The 22517-nt window shown below is 33.5% G+C and overlaps 1 protein-coding gene across 8 annotated transcripts in view; it reads left to right on the top strand.

Annotated features, from left to right (window-relative positions):
* Positions 1 to 20227, top strand: part of UBE2D3 (ubiquitin conjugating enzyme E2 D3) — a 29703-nt gene extending 9476 nt beyond the window's left edge. For 4 of the 8 annotated variants that reach the window (XM_019738913.3, XM_074322966.2, XM_019738911.3 and 1 more), the window contains exons 3-9: positions 6125 to 6188; positions 6273 to 6304; positions 13057 to 13134; positions 14316 to 14421; positions 16655 to 16748; positions 17181 to 17230; positions 18750 to 20227. In XM_019738913.3, the coding sequence (XP_019594472.1) occupies positions 6125 to 6188; positions 6273 to 6304; positions 13057 to 13134; positions 14316 to 14421; positions 16655 to 16748; positions 17181 to 17229 (423 nt within the window). In that variant the 3' untranslated portion in view covers position 17230; positions 18750 to 20227. The remainder of the gene's footprint in view (positions 1 to 6124; positions 6189 to 6272; positions 6305 to 13056; positions 13135 to 14315; positions 14422 to 16654; positions 16749 to 17180; positions 17231 to 18749) is intronic. The other 4 variants (XM_019738916.3, XM_019738915.3, XM_019738914.3 and 1 more) reach the window with 1 other exon arrangement.
* The last annotated feature ends 2290 nt before the right edge of the window (positions 20228 to 22517 follow it).

The raw sequence follows: 22517 nt of genomic DNA, 5'->3' as shown, positions 1-22517 counted from the left end.
ATTTCGAGTCCAGTAAATACAGTTTCCTTTTGTAGCGGAACAGATAATTGTTTTCTCATTTGGCTTTCATTTAAAGGCCACGCAACTTGAAAAATAGGTAACACTAGACTTGCACTGAGTGTGGTGAGATGCAAACTAACAGTGAATAGTTATGGAGGAACTGATCCTAAGAAAACATCGGTTTTCCGTATCTTGTTCAATCTGGGGCATTTATTTCTTCAGTAGAATGGAAAGTTGGGTTGGTGCAATTGAACTTTTTTTCTCCAGTTTGCCAAATGCCATATCAAATTATTTAAATACATCTTTGATGCAAGGACACCCTTTTGACAAAGAAGCCTTTTTTGTAACCTATCCCTAGACCTATTTTTCAAGTTGTCTGGTAGATAACACTGCTTTGCTCTTCTACCTATCCTGAAGCTTTGTATGTCTTACACTTGAACTCAGTCTTTCCCTTCTACTAAGAGGCTCTAATGGAAAGTGGCAATGAGGCCTATTTCCATAAGGTGGTCTAAGGGGGAAATGCTTGGTGTTTCGGATTATTTTTCATCCCCAGTGACTTAGTTCGTGTTCTTCTCAACTGAATTACTGCTATAGCTTCTAAATGTGATTACTCATCTGTAGGGATTCCTACAACATGGAGGTGAAGGGAGGGTCTGATACCCCACAAATTAAAGTTTTGTGTGGGCTTATGTGTATTTTAGGAGATAGAGGGTCAACAGCTCATCAGATTCCTAGAAGTCCTTGTCACAAATAGCGTTAATAGCAAATGTGCTGAAAGATAATGTAGTTTTGTATTATTTAAAATTTTAAAACCTGCAAAACAATGCTATATAGTCTTTAAGAGAGATACACATCTAATAGTGTATGAAAAGGTAGAGAAATGGAAGAAACCAAATTTGGAATTAGTCTGTTACCTCTTGGGAAAAGGGAAGAGAACCTGGGAAGTACATGAGAGATCTTCTATTATTTGCAACATTTCTTAAACCTGAAGGAGGTTTAATAAAAATGTTCAGTTTTACTTAACAAACTGGATATAAAGATAAATGGGTACTTTTAGGATATGACTTAATGTTAAAAAATTAAAAGAATCACTTTTGCTGTACTATGGCTAGTACATTAAAAACCAAACTCTGACTTGTCTTATTCTTGCTTAAAAAATATCAGTGACTTCTTGTTGCCTTTCAGATAATCTTTGGCATAATATTCAAGGCTCTCGAAAGATCAAGTCCTGATTAATTGTTCTGGCCACATCCGTTACTCCCTTACCTGTACCCTGTTGTGTCTCTGGTAAACCAAACTACAAGCACATCTTTACAACTTGTGTTCTTTCACACCCCTAACTTTGAATGAATTTGTCTATTTAAAATGCTTATCCCTCTATCAAGACCCAGCTCAAATGTCACTGTCTTAAACCCAAGCAAGGTTCATGGTTACCTTTTCAGGATTCACAAAGCATTTGAATACCTTTATTTTAAGCACTTAGGTTGTTAAAATGTAATTTTTTATTTTTGAACTGTGCCTACATTTTATTAGCTCAGTCTGTTGGAGGAGACATTTCATGTTTTATCTTCGTATTTTCAGAACTAACATCCTTGACACCAAAAAGGCAGTCTAAAACTAGTCGATAGCTGCTGATACTACACTTTTCATTTTAGAAATGGATTTATTCCAGTGGAAGTAACCTCTAGTTTCTGTGATTAGATGGAAAGTTAACTCTTTACTAGATACATGATTTCTCCCGGCTCCCTCTACTTTAATTTTGAGACTTCACTTAGTTTTCCTACATGTTTTTCAGCCAGAGTTGAACATTACATTGTGTTTTAGTGAGATAAAAATCTGTATAATTGGTCATGGGTCCCAGTAGCACTCTGCTTAAAATAAGTCTCCTGTTTTTATTTTTTTGCTGTTTTCTTTCTCTTGGATTTATTAGAAGGAAACTGGAGTAGTTAACGATTAAGGGAATGGAATAGTTATAGGAACCAGAGCAAACTGCAACCTCAGGGACTGAAATTGCATATCTATATGCCAAGTCAGCTCTTTGCTATCTCTGCCACCCAGTGTGATTTCTTTTTTTTCCTTTGTTTTCAGCATGTAATTTCAGGGCACATGCCTCCCTAAAGCTCTGGGTCACATATTTACAGCTCCTAATTAGAGAAAGAAGTGTCCCTTCCAGCTTCATTTTGAAAAATCTTGGGCAGACATGAATGGACAGACCAATAAGTTCAAGTCCTGTCACAGGTTACTTTCAAACTCTTTGAGCTAATCACGGAGAATGAAAGAAAAAGATTCTGTGATTATCCCTGACTAATTGGGTTTTTTGGGGGGCTGACACTACAATCACATGTTTGGGTTGGAAGTATTTCTATGAAAGTAGGGTATGATGGTTTGTTGAGTAGGCAAAATCTCTGCTACATAGAAGAGAGATATCTAAGATGACTCCTTACTATGCTTTTTCTGGTATTTTTTGACTTGCAAAGATATTCTTACATCTCCCATTTGGTTATGCTATGAGCACAATAGTGTCATGACAATTATTTGGTATCTTAGAGGAAAATGCTGGTACCTGATCTAAAAAGACGTGTTTTGATTCTTAAAGTTACTTAGGTCCTTTTTCAATGCTAAATTTAGGTTTTAGTACATAAGTTAATTGGCCTGGTTTGAAATCATTATTTCAGAGGTGTCTTGGTCATGGAGAATTGGAAAATTAGGCATTTAGAAATTACCTGAGAGATATAAGTCCTGTAGTTATGGAGTAAAGAGCTAAAATTCAGTGCTAACTTCCTGAAATTATACCTTTACTCTAAAAGAGTGATAATGCCAACATAATCTTGGTGATTTATAAATATCATTGTGCAGAAAAATTTATTCCATAAGAAATAATTTATTGCATTCTTCATTATTTAAAAAATGTAACGTTAAGAAAGGATGATATATTCTAGGTCAACTATAGATTCCTGAACTTTTATTTGTAATGTAGTTGTTTCACTATATTGGGTGTTTTGTAAGACCAACTATCATTAAATTGGTTTATATTTAAAAATAACTGCTAGTTTTCAGGCATTTTAACAAATATATTCAAAACAATATTCAGTACATAATTTGGGGTAGATCAATGTACAAAACTTATTCTGGTAATACTTGAATTCAAATGCTTACCATTTTTATGTATAACCACATGAAATTGCAGTTTTTATAGTTCAAAAATGGCCAAATATTAGTAATTTCATATGACTCAAACTAATAATATGAGTTCTTTAAAACTCCACAAATATTTTTTGAATTGCTGGCCTTGGGTTATTAATGTATAACATGTTATGGTAGAATAATTGCTAGATGTCTATGTGATAGACAGCTAAGCATAAAGATTCATCAGATTGGCAAAAGATTTAAATGGGATGAGGCTATAATATGTAGTCTATTTATGAAGCAGTTTTGCTTTTGTTTAATAAATGATTTGAGTGCCTACCGAGGAAATCTTCCTGCCTTCAGGATGGATGGTCTACGTGGTCAGCTTGTTGAGTACCTAGTACGTTATGTGCCAGGTTCTATGTCAAAGTGCTTTAACTCTCATTCATCTCCTCAAAACTTCCATACAAATAGACATTGCAGTTTTAGAGATGAGGAAATAAGCCTAGGAAATAATGGGTCCTAAGTTGGATTAAAAGTGAAACTCCGAAATGAAACAATACCAACGGAGATACATACTCAAGGTCTTTATTTCATGGTGCTATGTTTGAGCATTTGACTTGCATATGTAAGTTTATATTTGGATTTTAATAGCATTTGTGAAAATCCAGATCTTGATCATTTGTGGGAAAGGAAAGGAGGTGGTTTTGAAATAGACTTTTTGGATCCTTACCTTCCTTAAAGAAAGGGACTTAGCCTAAGTTAGCTTCTGGTTTCTTCTGGTGGGCCAGTTACACAATAGAACTTCTTGTATAAGTTTTGGAATGTGAGAAAATTCTCTGTTCTTATTAGACTGCTTGATTCTTACCTACAATAAAGTATTTACACCTTGAGATGGTATTATGTAGATTGCCATTATAATAAATAAAAGTGGCTGATTATGGAATACAAATAATTGCTGTAGGAGATTTTATCTAGCCTATGAAAAATTCATTTGCTCAGTAATGGATAGTTCATTAAGTTGCTGATGTATTTCTTTTTTTACTCAAAAAACTTAGTTTTTAAATAATTGTTTTAGAATTGATTTTTTGGTAAGGTTTTGTTTGTTTGTTTTTTAAGCTAAAACCATAGTTTCTTTTAACCAATTGTGTAACTCTGAGATAAGAGTTCCTGTAATTTCTACTGATCAGAATCAAAAATATTTGGAATGAATTTTCTCCAATTCTTAAATATGTTGAACATATGAGGGCAGATATACATAGGCAAGCATGAAGATCTCATCGAATTTTACATTATCCTAACATTGTAAATCCTGGGATCTCTTGCTGTCTTGATAACCTTATAAACAGTTGTGATCATTTCAGAAGCAAATTGGCAATGTATCAGGACAATTTTTTCCCCAGTTTTATTGAGATATACTTGACATACTAGTTTTAAATATACAAATAATTTTATGTATGTATTGCAAAATGATTACCACAAGAACGGTTCTTCACTAATATTTTTTAAATGGAGTGTGTCTAGACTGATCATTCTTGAACAATCGGCCATTTTCTGAAATGTATTTTCACCATATGATGGCGGTAAATACTTGCTCTAGTTGTCTTCTTAAAGACATGTATATTCCCTGCATTTTCTTAGAATCCCATTATCTCATGGGTCTATAAATTTCTACAGGCATGTATGAGGTGTGATCGAAAAATACGATGTTTAAATAAAAAAATTTATTACAGTAAAAGACATGTTGCCATTAATCCCCCTCGGTTCGAACACATCCCATCCTTGCCACTGTCTGAAGCAGTTCTGGAAGTCCTCTTTCCTGAGTGTCTTTACTTCATCCTCCATCATGACAACGTTCTATGTCACACATTGCTTCTGATACAGCAAATTCTAGCAAATAAAAACATTCCAGTGTGTCCTCATTTACCGTATTCACCGGATTTGGCACCATGCAACTTCTGGCTCTTACAGAAGTCAAAATGACCATGAAAGGAAAACGTTTTGAATCAATTCAGGATATCAAGGCAGCCACGACAGTATAACTAAAGACACTCAAGAAAGGACTTTCAGAACTGCTTCAGAAAGTGACAAGAACGATGGGATAAGGGTGTTCGAAGCGAGAGGAGTATTTTGAGGAGGATTAATAGCAGTGTGTCTTTTACTGTAATGTTTTTTTAATTTAGATCACTATTTTTTATCATACCTCATATACATAGTATATATAGATATAACTACATCACAAATTTTTTAAAAACTAGTAAAGAAACGACTTTATTTTCTTATTAGACTATCCAGATTTGTTATTCACAAGTCATGGCAGGTCTGAGTACATATTTGTTGTAAATATAAGGTCAGGTGGAATTGTAGAAACTGCATGTTTTGCTAGGAGCAGACTTCTTTTCTACCATGTGAGAACCTACTCTCTGAGTTGTAATTTTAGTCAGTATTGAGTAAAGGTTAAATGGAGGGAATAAGGAGATCAAACCAAAAAGGGTAACTACCTAGCCCCATGAGAGATTTTTCAAGTGGAAAACAAGGTCAGTGGGTAGTTTGGTTCAGAACGAGGATTTAAGACAGTAAAAACAAGAGCCTCTGAGATGGTCTGAAAGTTCAGCAAGTAACATGAATGTTTGAGAGCTTCATTAGCTAGGTTCTTCAGCTATGACATTATCTGGTAACTTTTTTAGTTTGTAAGAGGACAGCTGTTCATGTAGTTAAAAATTTCATATTGATGTACATGTACATATACACTTTTGTGAGCCCTAGCCAAGGTGATTGTTTTGGGTGTGTCCATTAAAGAACTACGCCTACCATGCCCCAAGGAACCGTGCTAGGGTTACTTACATTTTCCCTGTTCTAATAGAGTTATTTTTAATGTAAATGGTGGTTGTATGTCCCTTAAAGAATGGGGTGAAAATAAAACGAAGCAGTTGAATCTCTTTGCTTAGTTATTTTTTCTATTATGGTTATATGACCCATCATTTCTCTCTTGATATAGGAACTTAGTGATTTGGCCCGTGACCCTCCAGCACAATGTTCTGCAGGTCCAGTTGGGGATGATAGTAAGTAACTTTTAAGTTGATTTGTATAATTAATTTCAAAACTTGTTTACTTTTAGATAATAAGGTTTTATTTTTTTTCCCTAGTGTTTCATTGGCAAGCCACAATTATGGGACCTGTAAGTATTAAGAATTTAAAATTTTTTGCTTTTAATTGAAACTCTGCATTGATCTAGTTGTAATTTTTACCTTAAGCTTTAGACTTCTTTTTATTACATTTTAATTCTGTTTTGGATATTCCATACTTAACTTTTGAAAAAAAAATTTAAGTAGTCGTTTGTTACGTATACTATATGTGTCTGTTCCTGTGTTCAGGTTCTAGAGTATAGCATCTCTGACCTATCAAATATCCACCTCAATCTAGTTTTCCTTCGTAGCAATATAAAGCGTTGTCATAGAGCTTCCTGTTATTTGTGGAGCTAATTAATTTACTGTTTCTACCGTGGTGTTACTAAAAGTCTTACCTGCCCAAATGGAGTAAATCTAGCTTTAATTGTATTACTTTGATATTTGATTCTTTATAGAACTTTAGTTTTATACAAAATTTGAATATTTTTAGGTAGAAAGTGATATTTTGAATACAGCAAAATTCCTTTCTATCCTGGGTAGATAAGAAACTGTATATGCTGGATAATTGAATATTCAGAATTATGGATACCATCTAAGAATTTCACAGAATTAGAGCGCAGTAAAACATCTTGGGGTAAGACTATATCTTGCACAATACTTAACATTTTTTTTGACTTGGAAGGTACTTTAGGATTTCTCTTCTGAGTTATATGTGTGTCTTACTGAATTTGCTGCTTTCTTTCCCTTTTTGATGTTTTAATCTCAACATAAATGGCAGTAATGTACTAGGTAAGGTAATGGCCAATAAGTAGATATTTATAAGCTTTAAAGAAGAAGTGCCCTTGGAACAGTTAGCCAGCAGATGGATTGGATTAGCATGTGTTTGTTTAGCAGTTCTGATTTTCATAACTTCAATGTTTTTTCTGTCTATGAGCCCCTACTGTGTGCCAGTCATTAAGGATACAAGTGAACATAATAGACATGATCCCTCTCCATCTTTAGGGAGCTTACAATCTCCTGGGAGAAACAGGCAATTAAAACAAGTGTGATAAGATGGCACATAAGAGATAGGTGAATTAAGTGTGCTTACTAGTAGAAATTTGAAGGAAATCATAGCAAGGATGATTGAGTGAAATGTTATGACCTAGAGGTAGGGACATTGTGAATCAAATTAAGTCAAACTTGGGGGAGAGGATGGTGTATTTACTTTAATCATTTGAAATATATCTGGATAATCCTAATAAAATCTACAGTCAGAATTATTTATTTCCAGTTATCTTAAGGACTATTTTTACTGCTTTAAATTTCATTTTGCTTTAAAAGTGCTTGCTTTTGTCTAATTTTACAACAAAATGGTGATTTTTTTTTTTTTTTTTTTTTTTTAATACACATAGGTAACCTAGTGGTTTACCCAGTTTGGTCCACAAAGTTTTTTAAAAGTTTGCAATCTTTGCATAAAAATCCTCTGATTAGGCCCTCATTCCCACAAGCAGTAATGGCTTCAGAGACAGTAGCAGCTGCCTCCCTTTTAGATGCAATTTGTGTCTGCCACAGTTCCTACCACGATCACTTTATTTTGCCTACCTAGATTGTGTAGGCAGGTGAAATTGCAACTGGAAGACTTTTCCCATTGTAGATCACCAATTTTCAAAGCTAAGAATCAAATGCTTTACCATATCTGTACAAAATAAAGCTCATACTTGATGCAGAGGGTACTTGAAGGTAGTCTCATTCTAAAAATTAGTTGTCAGTACTAAATTAGGCATGAAAGAGTTGGTAATCAAGACTTCTGATTGGACAATGTGCATAATAAACCAACTCTTAAAACCAGTGTTATATTTCTGTGCTTGACTTTTGAGACTTCACTTTTTTATTGAAAAAATATTTTTTTCCTTCCCTGTTCTTTTCCAAAAGATAAGGAAATACCTATCATAAAATCAAAGTGAAACATAAATGAGTAGTTTATGCTAGTAATTTTGTAGATAATAGAAGGTAGACGATTGCTTATCCTGACAAATTTCTTAGCTGTTTAATTTGCTTTTATTTTCAGAAAATATTTTTCATTTATTTTATATATATTTCATATTATGGCTCTTCCTTGCTAAATTTTTTTCAGTAACCTTTTATTACATATTAATGACTAGCAGTTTCCTGCTTTTAAGAGCAGAAATACTCGATTTTTAGAACTATTTAAATATTTCCTGATTAACAAAAGCAAAAAATATATTTATACCACAGCTGCAGTTTTGCTTTGGTTAAGCATTATTCCCTGAAATATACTTGTTTTCTAGGAAGGTTAATTCTCACTATTTAGATAATTTCAGGAAGGAGTTAAAAGGTTATAAAAACTCACCCAAAATACAGATCTTATTGTGCTCTTCATAAGTAAGCATCTAAGCTTAGATCCCAGCTTGTAAATAGTTAATGATTATCCTCACTATGTAGTCATTAATAACTCATGTAATTTTGGCTTTTGATTGCATCTTTGTGCCAAAACATCACCATTTCATTAGATAAAATACTACCTTATTTTGTTAGTATGCCTGTTCTGTGAGATGCAAATGTGACCCACAACAGGGTCAATGGTGACATAACCCATAATTGCAGATTTGCTAGAAGAGCAAATGGTAACAAAATTACTTTTGCTTTGGATTACTTCTTAGGTCAGTTAAAGTAATGGCAATGCCGCAGAATTAAAGATTCCTGACTTTCTAAGGAATGGAGCATCTAATTTAAGTTTCAGTACAGAGTAACTTGAATTTTAGTGGCTTGTAGTAGCTTGATCATTCAAGTTACGAGGCAGAAATGCTTGGTTCAAATAATCGTGTGTGCTGGCTTATTTCTGAATTTGAGATAACTTTGGATGCACAAATACTCAAAAACTAAACCTTTGAAAGAACTGACATTGCTAGTTTTGTGGTTTTTAAACTTGGGTTGTTTTTTCTCTACTACATTAAGGGCAATTCCCATTAAGAGTTAATGCATTGAGGAGAAATTCATTGAGGAGAAATTAACTTCCTTACCTATTGTTTCTGATGTTTACATGCTTGATTTTTCTTTAATTGGAAATGGAGCTGGTAGAAAGATACTTTGAAATTATTTGGAGAACGACTCTAACTCCCACCTAATCTGTGATATAGCCATAGAAAAAGTACAGGCGTACCTTGGAGATATTACGGATTCAGTTCCATATCACAGCAGTAAAGCGAGTATCACAATAGAGCGAGTTATAATCTTTTTGCTGGTGGGGGGTCTTGGCTTCAATTTATTTAAGAAAGAAAATGCAACATCTGTGAGATGCAGTAAAACTAGGTGTGCCTGTACCATAACTGAATAATGTAACCTTTGGCAGCCTAGGCAGAATCAGCTACAAAGACCATGTGAAATAAAATAATTGGTTCATTGGTATTTTATTGGGCCATAAGGGTTATTTCTTCTATTTATGTTAAGTGTGTGTGTCATTTCCTGCAAAGTCTAATGATGCATAAAATCTCTTTCCTTCTGTACCTTACTCTTTAGGAAGCTTTGTAGTTTAGTGGAAGAGGGAAATATAAGTAAATAAGTTGTAAGTATGTTGGGTAATAGTAATTGTACAGAAGGAGGTAGTAATAAAAGAAGAGCAGCCAGCAGATTGGACTAAAAGGAAAGCTGTATTTAGATACAGTCCTGCAGATAAGGAGGAATGTTTCAAGTAGGGGAAAGAAATATAGTAGGAAAAATGTGAAACAACATATTTTATAGGCAGTAAAGAGAGCGTATTATGGTGGGAGATGAGATTAACTAGATTGGTGGGAACCAGATCATAAAGCACCTTGTGTGCTTAGGAATTTGAACTCTTCTTGAAAACTGTGCTAGATTTCAAGCAGGGCAGTGACCTTTATCTTCCGCAACAGGGTGAGGGATAAATTGGAGGTAAAAGCCAGAGTGAAGGCAGGCATACCAGTAGTAAGCCATTGCCAAAACAGAGAAAAGGTACCAGTAGTCCACCCTTATCCTTAAGGGATGCCTGAAGCTGTGGATAGTACTGAATCTGTGTGTGTGTGTGTGTATATATGTATATATATAATGTTTTTTTCCTCTACATACATACCTATGATAAAGTTTGATTTATAAACTAGGCACAGTAAGAGATTAACAATAATAGAACAATTATAACAGCATACTGTAATAAAAGATACATGAATGTGGGCTGTCTGAAAATCATATTGTACTCACCTTTTCACTTAAAAGAAAGTACTTCATGGCTTCGCTTTGGCTTATCTCATTTGCCAGCATCACTACTTTTGCCCTTTGGGGTCATTATTAAGTAAAATAAGGGTACTTGAAGATAAGCACTACAATACTGTGACAGTATCTGATAATCAAAATGGCTACTAAGTGACTAACAGGGAGCTTATACAGCCTGGGTATGCTGGACGATTCACATCCCAGGTGGCATGGCATGCTACTCAGAACGGCATTCAATTTTAAACTTATAAATTGGTTCTTTCTTGAATTTTCCATTTAATATTTTCTGACTGCAGGTAACTGAAACTGAAAAGTGAAACCACAAATAAGGGGCAGACTACTGTATTAAGATCTTGAGCTAAGGTAGTGGCAGTGGACATAAAGGAGACCAGGCTAGTTCAGGGATTTCTACGATTTGAGTCAATGATCAAAGTATTCCTTCTTATTCTTTTTCTTGTATTTTCTGTTCACTGTCAATCTATGGTAAATTTGATAGCCTCGATTTTTTAGCTGGCATAGTTTGTTACCTCTAGATCTGTGGTTTTTCCAGTTTTTCCTCTTTGACTTGGAATTTTAGTACTAAATTGTAACATCGAAATATTTTTATTTCAAGCTTTTTTTTGAACAAGTGAAATGCATTGAAATTTGGCTTTGTCTAAATCTCATCAATTGATTGCCTTTGTTCAAAAGCAGTCAGATCAACACTTGACTATGAAACTTGAAATGAAAGCTTAAACAGAACTTTTTTGGAATTGGGTTTTATAAAAATATTTTAGGATTACTTTTAACTTGTTGATTGTATGCAGTATAAACATATTTCCAGTATTAGCTTATTTTATAAAAGTGTATGCTATTTGAAGGATCTATTGCTAATTAACGTAGCCGTATTACTTAACAAAGATATGTTAATCTGATAAATTCACTTCACATTCTGGTGCTTTGCCTTGACTTGTTTTTTTCTACATTTCTCAGGTGCTGCTTTGCAGTCTTAGTTTTTTTTAATTAAAATTTTGTAGACTGAAAAATAGGGAGTTCAGAATAGGAAGGACTCAAATTGTATCTCTTCCATTTCCTAGTTGTGTGTTTCTTTTAACTTAATTCATCAATAAATTGACCTTTCTCCTTTAAACCCCAGGTACACCCTGTTTGTTTTTCATAATATCTGTTAATATTTCATTGCATGTCTCTACCAGACCGTAAGTCACCAAGATAAAAAATTGTTCTATATATCCCTTATACATCTAGCGTATATATAGAAGGGAGTTAGATTAATTCAACTAGTCTTTATTTTATAGAGGGCTGGGGATTAAATTGGCTATATTAAAGTGTCAGACCTGTAAAAATTTTTACTTGCCTGATAGCCACAATGGGCATAACGAAAGGCTTGTTTTGGTGCTATATGCATACTGTAATGGAGTGGGATGGATGTTGGTAATAATAGCTCAATTACTGTACATTTTTAAATATCTTGGTTCTTTCCCTGTCCGGGGACAGTTAAGCAATCTCATATTTTTTTAACTAGGTCACTAACTTTTTTCATTGATTATTAGTCTGATTGGTGTTAATCTGTGGTTTTTTATATGATCTGTGTTTGAATGGTGGTTCAGTTGTACACCATTTGTACGCTTGACTAAGTTACTTCTTTAAGTTAAAATGGGAACAATATCTTTTACCTGGTATTGGTTAAATTAAATGTAAAATCCTAGTAAGTAGTTTTCACCCAAATGTCGCTTCATGCTAGCGTTGTATAATATTTAGTTGCTATAAGGGAGTTCTTCATACTCAAATTATAATGAGGAAAACAGCAAAGAAGAAACAGTACTGCTGTAGCTTGAAATGTATGTTTTCTGTCGAAATGGAAAAACAAATATTCCACATTGTTTACTAGATTACAAATCTAGTAATCCTGTATATTGATTTGTTGTGGAGAATTCAGTATGCTTTTGAAGAAAAAACTTGCAAGGTTGTAAATGAGAATTTTGAGGAGCCAGTTGAGAATTAAACAGTCTTTAAAAACCTATGTTGTCTCTGTTCGGCTTCTTTTGAAAATAGTTGTATGTTACTTACAAAAGCTAACATTTTGGTTTCACAGTGGCCAGAATGACTTGTTGAAAGGTACAAAGTCAGTTGTGTATAATATATATACATACACAAACATATATATGTATATTATATATATATATATATATATATATATGGCTGTCATTTTACAAAGGTAAAAATTTACTTTCAAATTACAGTTTGATAGATAATACTGTATGTAGACTTTATTGCTCAGTATGCTTTTCCTTTGTGAGAATCAGGATCTAGAATACTTTTGTTTCTGGATAATTTTTTAAGGTCTTCGGTGACTTAATATAAAATGGTATCTAAGTAAATTTTCATTATTCTGTAGTAAATTCTGATTGTTTTTCCCATTAATAACTGAATTTTGGAATAATTTAGGCTCTTGATTGCAGTGCAAATAGTAGGTAATTTTGGTTCATATTAGAGAAATGTTTCGAAAATAGAAGTGTTATAGATTGTTTAGCAATAATATTTTAAGTATTAGTCAAGCATATTTTTCTTTTCACAGAATGACAGCCCATATCAAGGCGGTGTATTCTTTTTGACAATTCATTTTCCTACAGACTACCCCTTCAAACCACCTAAGGCAAGTATTTTCTCCCATAATCTGTTGTATAGATTTATACTTTATTTCAGAGGAATATTGCGTTCTTAGAGATTAGGCTTCTGCATAATGAAAATTAAATTGGTGTGTGTGTAATGAATAATAATAACTGAGGCTGATTATATATATTTGAGTCACTGATAATAGAATGCTGACTCTTAACCTTTAGTTAGAAGAGCAGCTAGACCTGGATTTGAACTTTGTAAATGGAGATAAGAATTACCTTTTCCTTAATGTTGCAAGACTGAAATACACTATGTGAAATCCCCCCCCCCATTACTGTGTTTATACAGACTTGGATTATTAACCCTAGTGTTCTGTAATAGGCTTCAAATGTTCAATTTGAGTATGCGTTTGCACATATTACTGCAACTTAATATTTGTGTTGTGATTTAGACTAATCATTTTGGGAGTTGACTTTGCATACATAACTGAATAAATCTATCAAAACTTAGAATTGCTTAATGCACTGAGGTAAACTGGTTTACAAGTATTAAGAGCTGTGTGTGTGTGTGTGTGTGTCTATGTATGTATATATTTTTTTTCCCTTGAAGTTTCAGAGCTGTTTACAAAAATTCAACTTATAGAATAACTATGGAAGATAATACACATAGAACATTGCTGCTTCACTATAACCTTCATCATCATGTTATGGGTGTGATATGAGTTACTTTAGATGAAACACCTTTGTGATACTCAAATTTATATTCTATTTACAGTGGAAATGCAGGCTCAAATACATAGCTTTGTAACGTAATAACCTTAAATGAGCTGGTCTATAAATTTTGGTTTACATTCAGCAGTTTCTTAGCTTTTAGTGAATGTTAAAATAAAAATACCCTTCATATTGCTCTTTGATACTTCTGATATCATAGGGCCAAAGTTATCCTTAAGAACATCCCACCATATCGATGAGAATAACATTTTGCCCCAGAGTTGTATTTTCCATTTTAATTAAGAAGTGGGAGCACCTAGGAGCTCTTTGGTCAGAATGTAAAAACTGGTTTCTGTAATTTATTCTTTTATGTATATAAGTTAAGATTGTAGCCATTTGATTTTTTAAAAATTGTGACATTTTAAGCCTTGCTAGAAGTCTTCTACTTGCCTTTAAGATGCTTGTTTCTATTTGGGAAAAATATCTAAAGGTTTTTTATTTATTTTAGGTTGCATTTACAACAAGAATTTATCATCCAAATATTAACAGTAATGGCAGCATTTGTCTCGATATTCTAAGGTCACAATGGTCTCCTGCTTTAACTATTTCTAAAGGTAAAATACTTTTAGAAAACTAGCTACTCTGATTTTCTAATAGTTAAAGGAGTTTCATTTTGGGGCCTGCTTATCTGAGTCTTCCTTACGTTAACTTTTTGGGTAAGAGGTGGGGAAGGAATAAAGTTATATCATCTTTGCTCTTTTAGCAGTATTGATTAAATATTTTGTGGGAAGAAGTTAAAATTCAAATTAGGGTATTGGGGCATTACTTGAAAATATCAAATAATAAAAGCAAAGTTTATTGATTTCTGTAGTATTTTTCGATTCCTAAAGTTAAAAGAGCTTTTAAATCTTGAGGTTTCCATTGAAGGAAATTTTGATTTTTGCTTTTTTGTGTTTATTATTTTTTAAATAAAAAACTTTAAAAAAAGGAATTTTTTAGTTAGGTGTTATGTGAACGTTCTAATAGTAGTCTAAAATTAGAGTCTTGGGAATGTCTCTAGAATGGTTCTACTCTTCTCCTTTTAATAGGAATCCATTATGTGACATCTCTAATAGGTCGTCCAGTTTCCTCCACATAAATATCCAGATGGAGATAGAGTATCTCTCCATCTCTCCCTCCTTTGTGAATGATTGGTGGCTTTTATGACACGTTTACCCCACAAATAAAATCACCTACCACAAAACTACTTAAAGAGGAGGTCTGCCTTCAAGTAATTTTTGGTATTGGCTTGGCATTCCTTAGGTACACAAAATTGGTTTTTTACTGTTGCTAGTTATGACAATGTTTCAGATATTTGAGAATATCAGCAAACTTTAGCATCCTCACATTGTTTCTTGGAATAGTTAATGGTATAACATTTTACAAAAAAACTTCTATGATTTTTATGAGTATGGTAAATGTAAAGTGATAATGGGATTTAAGGCAGGATTTCATAAATCCTTTCATATGGTTACACAGTGCATTTGAATCTCACTTAAGGGGCAATGTAGCATTTCCCAAACTTTTGTTTAACTGGAGTCACTTTTTAGGGGGAGAAAAACAATTTGGTTTAATGCTGCCATGATTTTTTTCAAGTGTAATATAATTTTAGACCTGTTTTTCACCCTCTTGGGTATATTTCAGTTTCCTTTCAAATCAGGCTCTCTTAACACATTCTCTTTAAGAATACTTGACTACTAGGTTCCATTTTTTTTTTCACCATTCCTGGGAATGCACTATAATAATGAAACACCATATTTCTGTATTTGCAGATTGAGTTTTATATCTGTCCCCTTGCACTTGGAATTAAAATTTGATTTACTGTTACATTAATGTCTCTTTATGGTATTTTTTTTTTGTCTTCATCTCAAGATTATCATACCCATTTCATGCTTTTATATCTTAAAATGTTATAACACCTTGCACAATGTCTGGCACGCAACAGGCACTCAAAATTAGATATGTGCTCCGTTAGAATTAGATGCTTGGCATCTTCTATGTTGAACCAGGTTAGGGGAAGAGACAGTTGAAGGCTCACTTGGTAATATATCTTGACATTGCTTCACTTAGTCACTACTCTTGAGAATGTGGCCTCTACCTTATAAATTCAAACAGACAAAACATGCAGTCAGTGGAGCATTTGGAAGTTTTTGTGAAAACTGAGAAAAGGGCAGAAAAAGTACCATGAAACTTTCCATACCAAGAAACTCCACTTAATTATTTTTTTAAAAAGCGATAAACTATGACATTACTTGACAATGTCAGAACTGCTGAGTTGGGCAGTATTTTTACAGCAAGTCAGTACTAAACTTGATCCCAACAAAGCTCTATTTGCAGCATTTCTTATTTACCAGGAGCTTGTCTCCAAACAAACAAAAATCTCTGCAAAGCTTTGTCTCATTGAGATTAAAATACAAACTAATAAAAATCTTTCGATAATTGAGGTTTATAAATATGTTTTTAATTGATTTCTAGTTTCATACTGTTGTATTTAGAAGAGCTGCCTGATAAAATTTTAGTCTTGAATTTATTGAGATTTGTTTTGTGGGCCTAAAGTGTAATCTATCTTGGAGAATGTTCCATATGCACTTGAAAAGAATGTGTATTCTGTAGTTTTTGGATGAAATGTTATGTAAATACCAAGTTCATCTGGTTTAATGTGATATTTCAGGCCATTGTTTCCTTATTGATTTTTTTCTGTCTGTATGATCTATCCATTGATGAAAGTGGGTATAATATGTGTTGTTAAATACACTTTTCTTTATCCAAATTCCCGATGCTGGGTAATAGATGTTTGTTTTCTTGCAGTTCTTTTATCCATTTGTTCACTGCTATGTGATCCAAACCCAGATGACCCCCTAGTGCCAGAGATTGCACGGATCTATAAAACAGACAGAGATAAGTAAGTATAGTAATTTAAGGAAATAATATTAAAAAGTCGTTTTTCTCAATGAGTTAGGCTTATACTCTGCTGCAAGTGGTGGTAATGCCAAGAAGATTTGATGCTTATTTCTGGTAAGATAATAGTTGAAGTAATGAAGAAACCTAGTTATTCAAAAGGGATTATTTTAAAAAATTACTGGGTTTTAGTTTATGTGACGGTGAATAATCCCTCTAAAATGTGTTATATTTCTAACACTTTGTCACTTTAATTATTAAGTTTTGGAGAAGGAAGCAAATTATTCACCCCAATTATGTTTTTGAAAAAAAATATTGGTACTGTTGTAAAAATTCGTTCTAAATTTCTCGAATATTTGAATTACCTTTGTGTACAGTTTCACCATTATAACTTTTGTATTGTTATAATTAATGCTAAGTGTACTTGTTCAATTAGGTACAATAGGTTAGCAAGAGAGTGGACAGAGAAATACGCTATGTTGTAGGGTAAGAGGATCTGCACTCTGGTGCGCTTATTCATGGTCCTGCCAGCACTTGAGTGCTGCATGCTGTAAGGCACTGTTTTCACTAACAAGGTAACTGATGTGGCAGTTTTCTGAAAACTGTACATTTAACTGCTTGATCTTTGTTTAGCGTGAAAGTATACCCAGTAGTCATTATTGCTTGAAGAGTATTTTTGCATGACAAAGCAGTTATATAGCACTGGTAGAAATAGAAATTTAAGTATTATCTTTTAAATCACCAGTATTTAAATTTAAATTGGTATGTTTTAGACTTTATACCAATACTATGGTGGAATGTGGTGATTTAGTTCAAATTTTGCTGAGAGACGTAAGGGAAAAACACTTTCAATTAAGCCTAAGCATCTAACCTAAATGTTCATTACTGACATGCATGCACTATTGTCAGCTCTAATTTGTGGCTCCCTGTATGCTAAACGAAGCCTTTGTTTTAAAGTGCTGGCTTTTTGAGAGGTATCCTTAAATGAGGTAACCATGAATTGGTAGAAAGAACTTCTCTGTATTCAAGTTTAGAAAAGTGCTTGAACCATGTTTAGTTTTTGGTTTGAAATGAAGCTAGTTAATATTTTATAAAGTTCAAACTGTAAATAAATATCTAAAAGTTTTCCTGTGCCCTTTGATGTATATTCATTTCTTAAGGTTATCAACTATATTTTTTGTTGGTAAGTAGACCAAGGCATGGGTGTAACAGGGAAAAGTTGATAGCATTTATTGTTAGTGTTCTTCCTCAGTAATAAATAACCTCGCTTGTATGTGAATTACCTGTTGATCTTTTTAGCAAGATGCCACCAGTTGTACTAGAGATTCCCATTTATCAGGCCTCAAGTGGGACTTGTTTAGTTCCACTCACCACACTATTTAAAAATAACATATGTGGTTCTAATTAACACATACCACTCACACTCACCTCCTCTAGAAAACTGCTCTTTTATCATCCTCCCCAATATCTTAATCATCTGCTTGTGCCTAAGTCTCAAAGGCGTTTTCTCTTCTGGTATTACCCAGGGTCATGTAACTTCTCAAAGTCTAGGATTCAGATAAAATTGTTTAGTTAACTATTTGGTTCTGGCTTTGATGGAAATTTTTGTAGCTGTACAGAATGTGTGTGCTGTTCTGACATAAGTCCATGATGAACTGTAAAATAATTTTTTAAATGTTAAAATTTGTTGGAACAGATACTAATTGTAGATTTTCTAATAGAACATTATTAGCTCAGTGGTAGGGGAGAGAAGAGGTCTTTGATTTTTGTTACACCCCAATCTCAATGCCACTTTATTATGTTTATTAAAATACTACTTTCAGTGTTTTAGAAGCATAAGGTTCTCGTTTTCCCACATTGCTTTGAGTACCATTATTGGCTTTATTCTCATCATAGCCATTAGATGACTCCGTGATGAGTCTGCAGGTAAAATAGAAGTCTTTTCTTACCTTTTTAAGTATTAAGAATTCTATAACTTTTTCAATAACACGCTCTTTATTTACAGGTACAACAGAATATCTCGGGAATGGACTCAGAAGTATGCCATGTGATGCTACCTTAAAGTCAGAATAACCTGCATTATAGCTGGAATAAACTTTAAATTACTGTTCCTTTTTTGATTTTCTTATCCGGCTGCTCCCCTATCAGACCTCATCTTTTTTAATTTTATTTTTTGTTTACCTCCCTCCATTCATTCACATGCTCATCTGAGAAGACTTAAGTTCTTCCAGCTTTGGACAATAACTGCTTTTAGAAACTGTAAAGTAGTTACAAGAGAACAGTTGCCCAAGATTCAGAATTTTTAAAAAAAATGGAGCATGTGTATTATGTGGCCAATGTCTTCACTCTGACTTGGTTATGAGACTAAAACCATTCCTCACTGCTCTAACATGCTGAAGAAATCACCAGAGGGGGAGGGAGATGGATGCTCAGTTGTCACATCAAAGGAAGCCGCATTATTCAAACAGCATCCATTCTTGTTTAAGCCTTCCACTGTTAGAGATCTGAGGTTACATGATATACTTTATGCTCATAACTGATGTGGCTGGAGAATTGGTATTGAATTTATAGCATCAGCAGAACAGAAAATGTGATGTATTTTATGCATGTCAATAAAGGAATGACCTGTTCTTGTTCTACAGAGAATGGAAATTGGAAGTCAAACACCCTTTGTATTCCAAAATAGGGTCTCAAACATTTTGTAATTTTCATTTAAATTGTTAGGAGGCTTGGAGCTATTAGTTAATCTATCTTCCAATACACTGTTTAATATAGCACTGAATAAATGATGCAAGTTGTCAATGGATGAGTGATCAACTAATAGCTCTGCTAGTATTTGATTTATTTTTCTTCAATAAAGTTGCATAAACCAATGAGTTAGCTGCCTGGATTAATCAGTATGGGAAACAATCTTTTGTAAATGCAAAGCTGTTTGTAAATACTGTTGGGATTTGCTTCATTGTTTGACATCAAATGATGATGTAAAGTTCAAAAGAGTGAATATTTTGCCATGTTCAGTAAAAGTGCACAGTCTGTTACAGGTTGACACATTGATTGACCTGATTTATGCAGAGTTAATAAGCTATTCGGATAGTGTAGCTTTAGTATGCTGCACGTGATAACTGGCAGCCCTGGAGTTCCTAGATGGACTTGGGACCCAGCAGTTTTGAACATGTATATGGAGTTTAAGAAATTTTATTTTCCAGGTGCAACCCCCATCTAACTAAATTTTTTCTTCACCTTGTACACTTGACAGCTGGAAAAACCATAACATGGGAGTAATAATGGATTAAAATTTACAAAATAAAGTACTGTTTTGGTGTGGGAGTTGTCATGAGGCTGTGTTGAAGTGACTTAACTATGTGGGATATTGAGTATCCATTGAATGGATTTGTTCAGCCATTTACATTAATGAGCATTTAAATGCAACAAATATCATTTCAGGTGACTTAACATGAATGAATAAAAGTCAATGCTATTGGATTTTTTGTTTGACAAGTGCTATGTGTGCCACTAATTTAACTTATGTAGTAACAAGGGCATTATCATTCTTCACCCTTCCTATTTCTAACCGTATAGTTTTACTCTTTTTTACCTAGTTATTTTGATTTGTTCATTGCTTTCTTACGATCTTGTATTCGATTTCTAGCACATCTGTGACTTCTCCACTTTCACATTTTTGCACTGCTTACACTTAATGTGCAATCTTACTCCTTGTCTGCACACAGATGTGGAAAGCTAGATAATAAAATAAATGTTAAAGCTTGATTTTTATAAACATTTTAATATGTAGTTTGGACATGATTTATTGACTTAAGGTTCTTTAAACTGGAAGTGAAATGCATGCCTTCCAAAAATGTTCTGGCTTTGTTAAGTCTGTAATAAGCATTTCATTGAGAAATATCAAACCAACTATACAGTTTTCCAATGAGTGATTTTTTTTTCATTTTTTGCTTAAAAAATGACTCCTTAAGGTAGATGTCATACTGTTGAAACTATTTTGTATTCATATTACAAATGAGAAATTAATACCACTGTACAAGATAAGAAATATTAGTACCGTTCTATGGCTGTTTTCAAAATAATTCTGAGAAACTTATACTCTCAAAATAACAGATTTAGTAGACATACCATTTCTTGAAAGCCGATCATGAATAAAACACTTCTGAGAGCTTCTGAATCCCTAACTGGCTTTCAAATTGACCTTTTTACTCATAGATAACCCTTAAGTATTTATAGAGATGACTTCCTTAAACCATTGATTAAGTCATTAGTAGATGTGTCCAGCTCTCTATCTTTGACTTGATGCTTTCTATATTTCTTAATGTCACTTCTGAGGGAATAAGCCATAAAGGCTTCTCCAGGTTTAAGAGAATAGTAAGGTACCTGGAAAACCAACATTTTTGAATGTATGGACACTGGATTTGAGCTCTTCTGCAATGAAATCTTCAAAAGAATCCAAGAATTTGCCCTATTTCCCCCATGTATATTACTAGTGCCATGGTAGACTTTAGTGAATGTTAGCAGATTAAAAACTGATTTGGGTTCTATATATTTCCTATATCTTTTAATGCATAAACTCATTTTAAATACTTAAGTTTCTCTTAACCTGCGAGAATTATAGTCCAGTTGACTTGTCAATGTTAAATTACATTTTAAGTGGCTCATTTTTGTTCCTGGGCAAGTTTGCAATGTGATAATCAGATTTAAAGAAAAAAACTTAGTTTGCTTTCTTGTGTGGGTGTGCTCACAATTTTTTAAAGTATGAACCACAGTTAAACTAGTGGTCTCAGGGGTAGTGAACACTCACTTTTTTTTTTTTTTAATGGCTTAGTTGAAATATGCTTCAGATACTGATAATGCTGTGTTAGTGATTTTGGGGGTAACTCAAATTAGCCATGTTTTGTGTTGGCATAACAATTGTTTAATGATTGTTGATTACACTTTTAAGTGAATTTGTCTTATGAGGAACCCAGTGCAAGTCACTAAATATTGTCTAATAGTTACATCAGCATAACACTTGTAATAGCTAAGGTTAACTGAGCTTAAAGGAATTGTTACCATTAAAGTCTGTTTAAAGACACTTCGGTCTTACTCAGTAATTCTACCTAACGTGAAATCCACACTTAATACTGTGTGTAAGTTCTGTTTTGAACTTCTTAAAATAGGAATTAAAACTACCGTCTAAAAAGAATTTAGCACAGTGGTTCTCAAAGCCTGGTCCCAAGACCAGCAATATCAGTATCAGTTGGGAAATTCTTTGCAATGGAAATTAACAGACCCCACTCCAGACCTACTGATTCATAAATGGGTGGCACCCAATCACTTGTTACAAGCCATCCAGGTAATTCCGAAGTCTGTTCCTACTCTCCCTTTAACAGACTACAGCAGTAATCCTGAGACACTAGTTTTTTTTTATGTCTTGCTGTTTCATGGCTGTAAGAACTTGTTTTATTGTATGCCCAAGTACTGAATTTTGTCTGACAAACTTGTACTTTGAATTATAAGTAATTAGGTTGATGTACACATTTAAGATAACATCCTACAACTTTAGTAACACTATAATGTTCAAATTTATAACTGAGAACTAACTCGGGGAATATGTAATTCAAGCAATGGCCAGGTAGTATTTTAAAAGTAAGCAGATACAAAAGTCTGCTAAATGTTAGCTAAACAAGGATTTGAACCCTAGTCTCATCCCATGGCCTTATATAAAGGAACATTTTTTCTTTTTCGAGTGAAAAATTCAGGTGTCTTGTTGGGGATATTTGCA

The sequence above is a fragment of the Rhinolophus sinicus genome, chromosome 1 (genome assembly GCF_057876585.1).
Source record: "Rhinolophus sinicus isolate RSI-liver-muscle chromosome 1, RSI-T2T, whole genome shotgun sequence".
In the NCBI taxonomy this organism is placed as follows: domain Eukaryota; kingdom Metazoa; phylum Chordata; class Mammalia; order Chiroptera; family Rhinolophidae; genus Rhinolophus; species Rhinolophus sinicus.
This window is presented reverse-complemented; position numbering and strand designations above follow the sequence as displayed.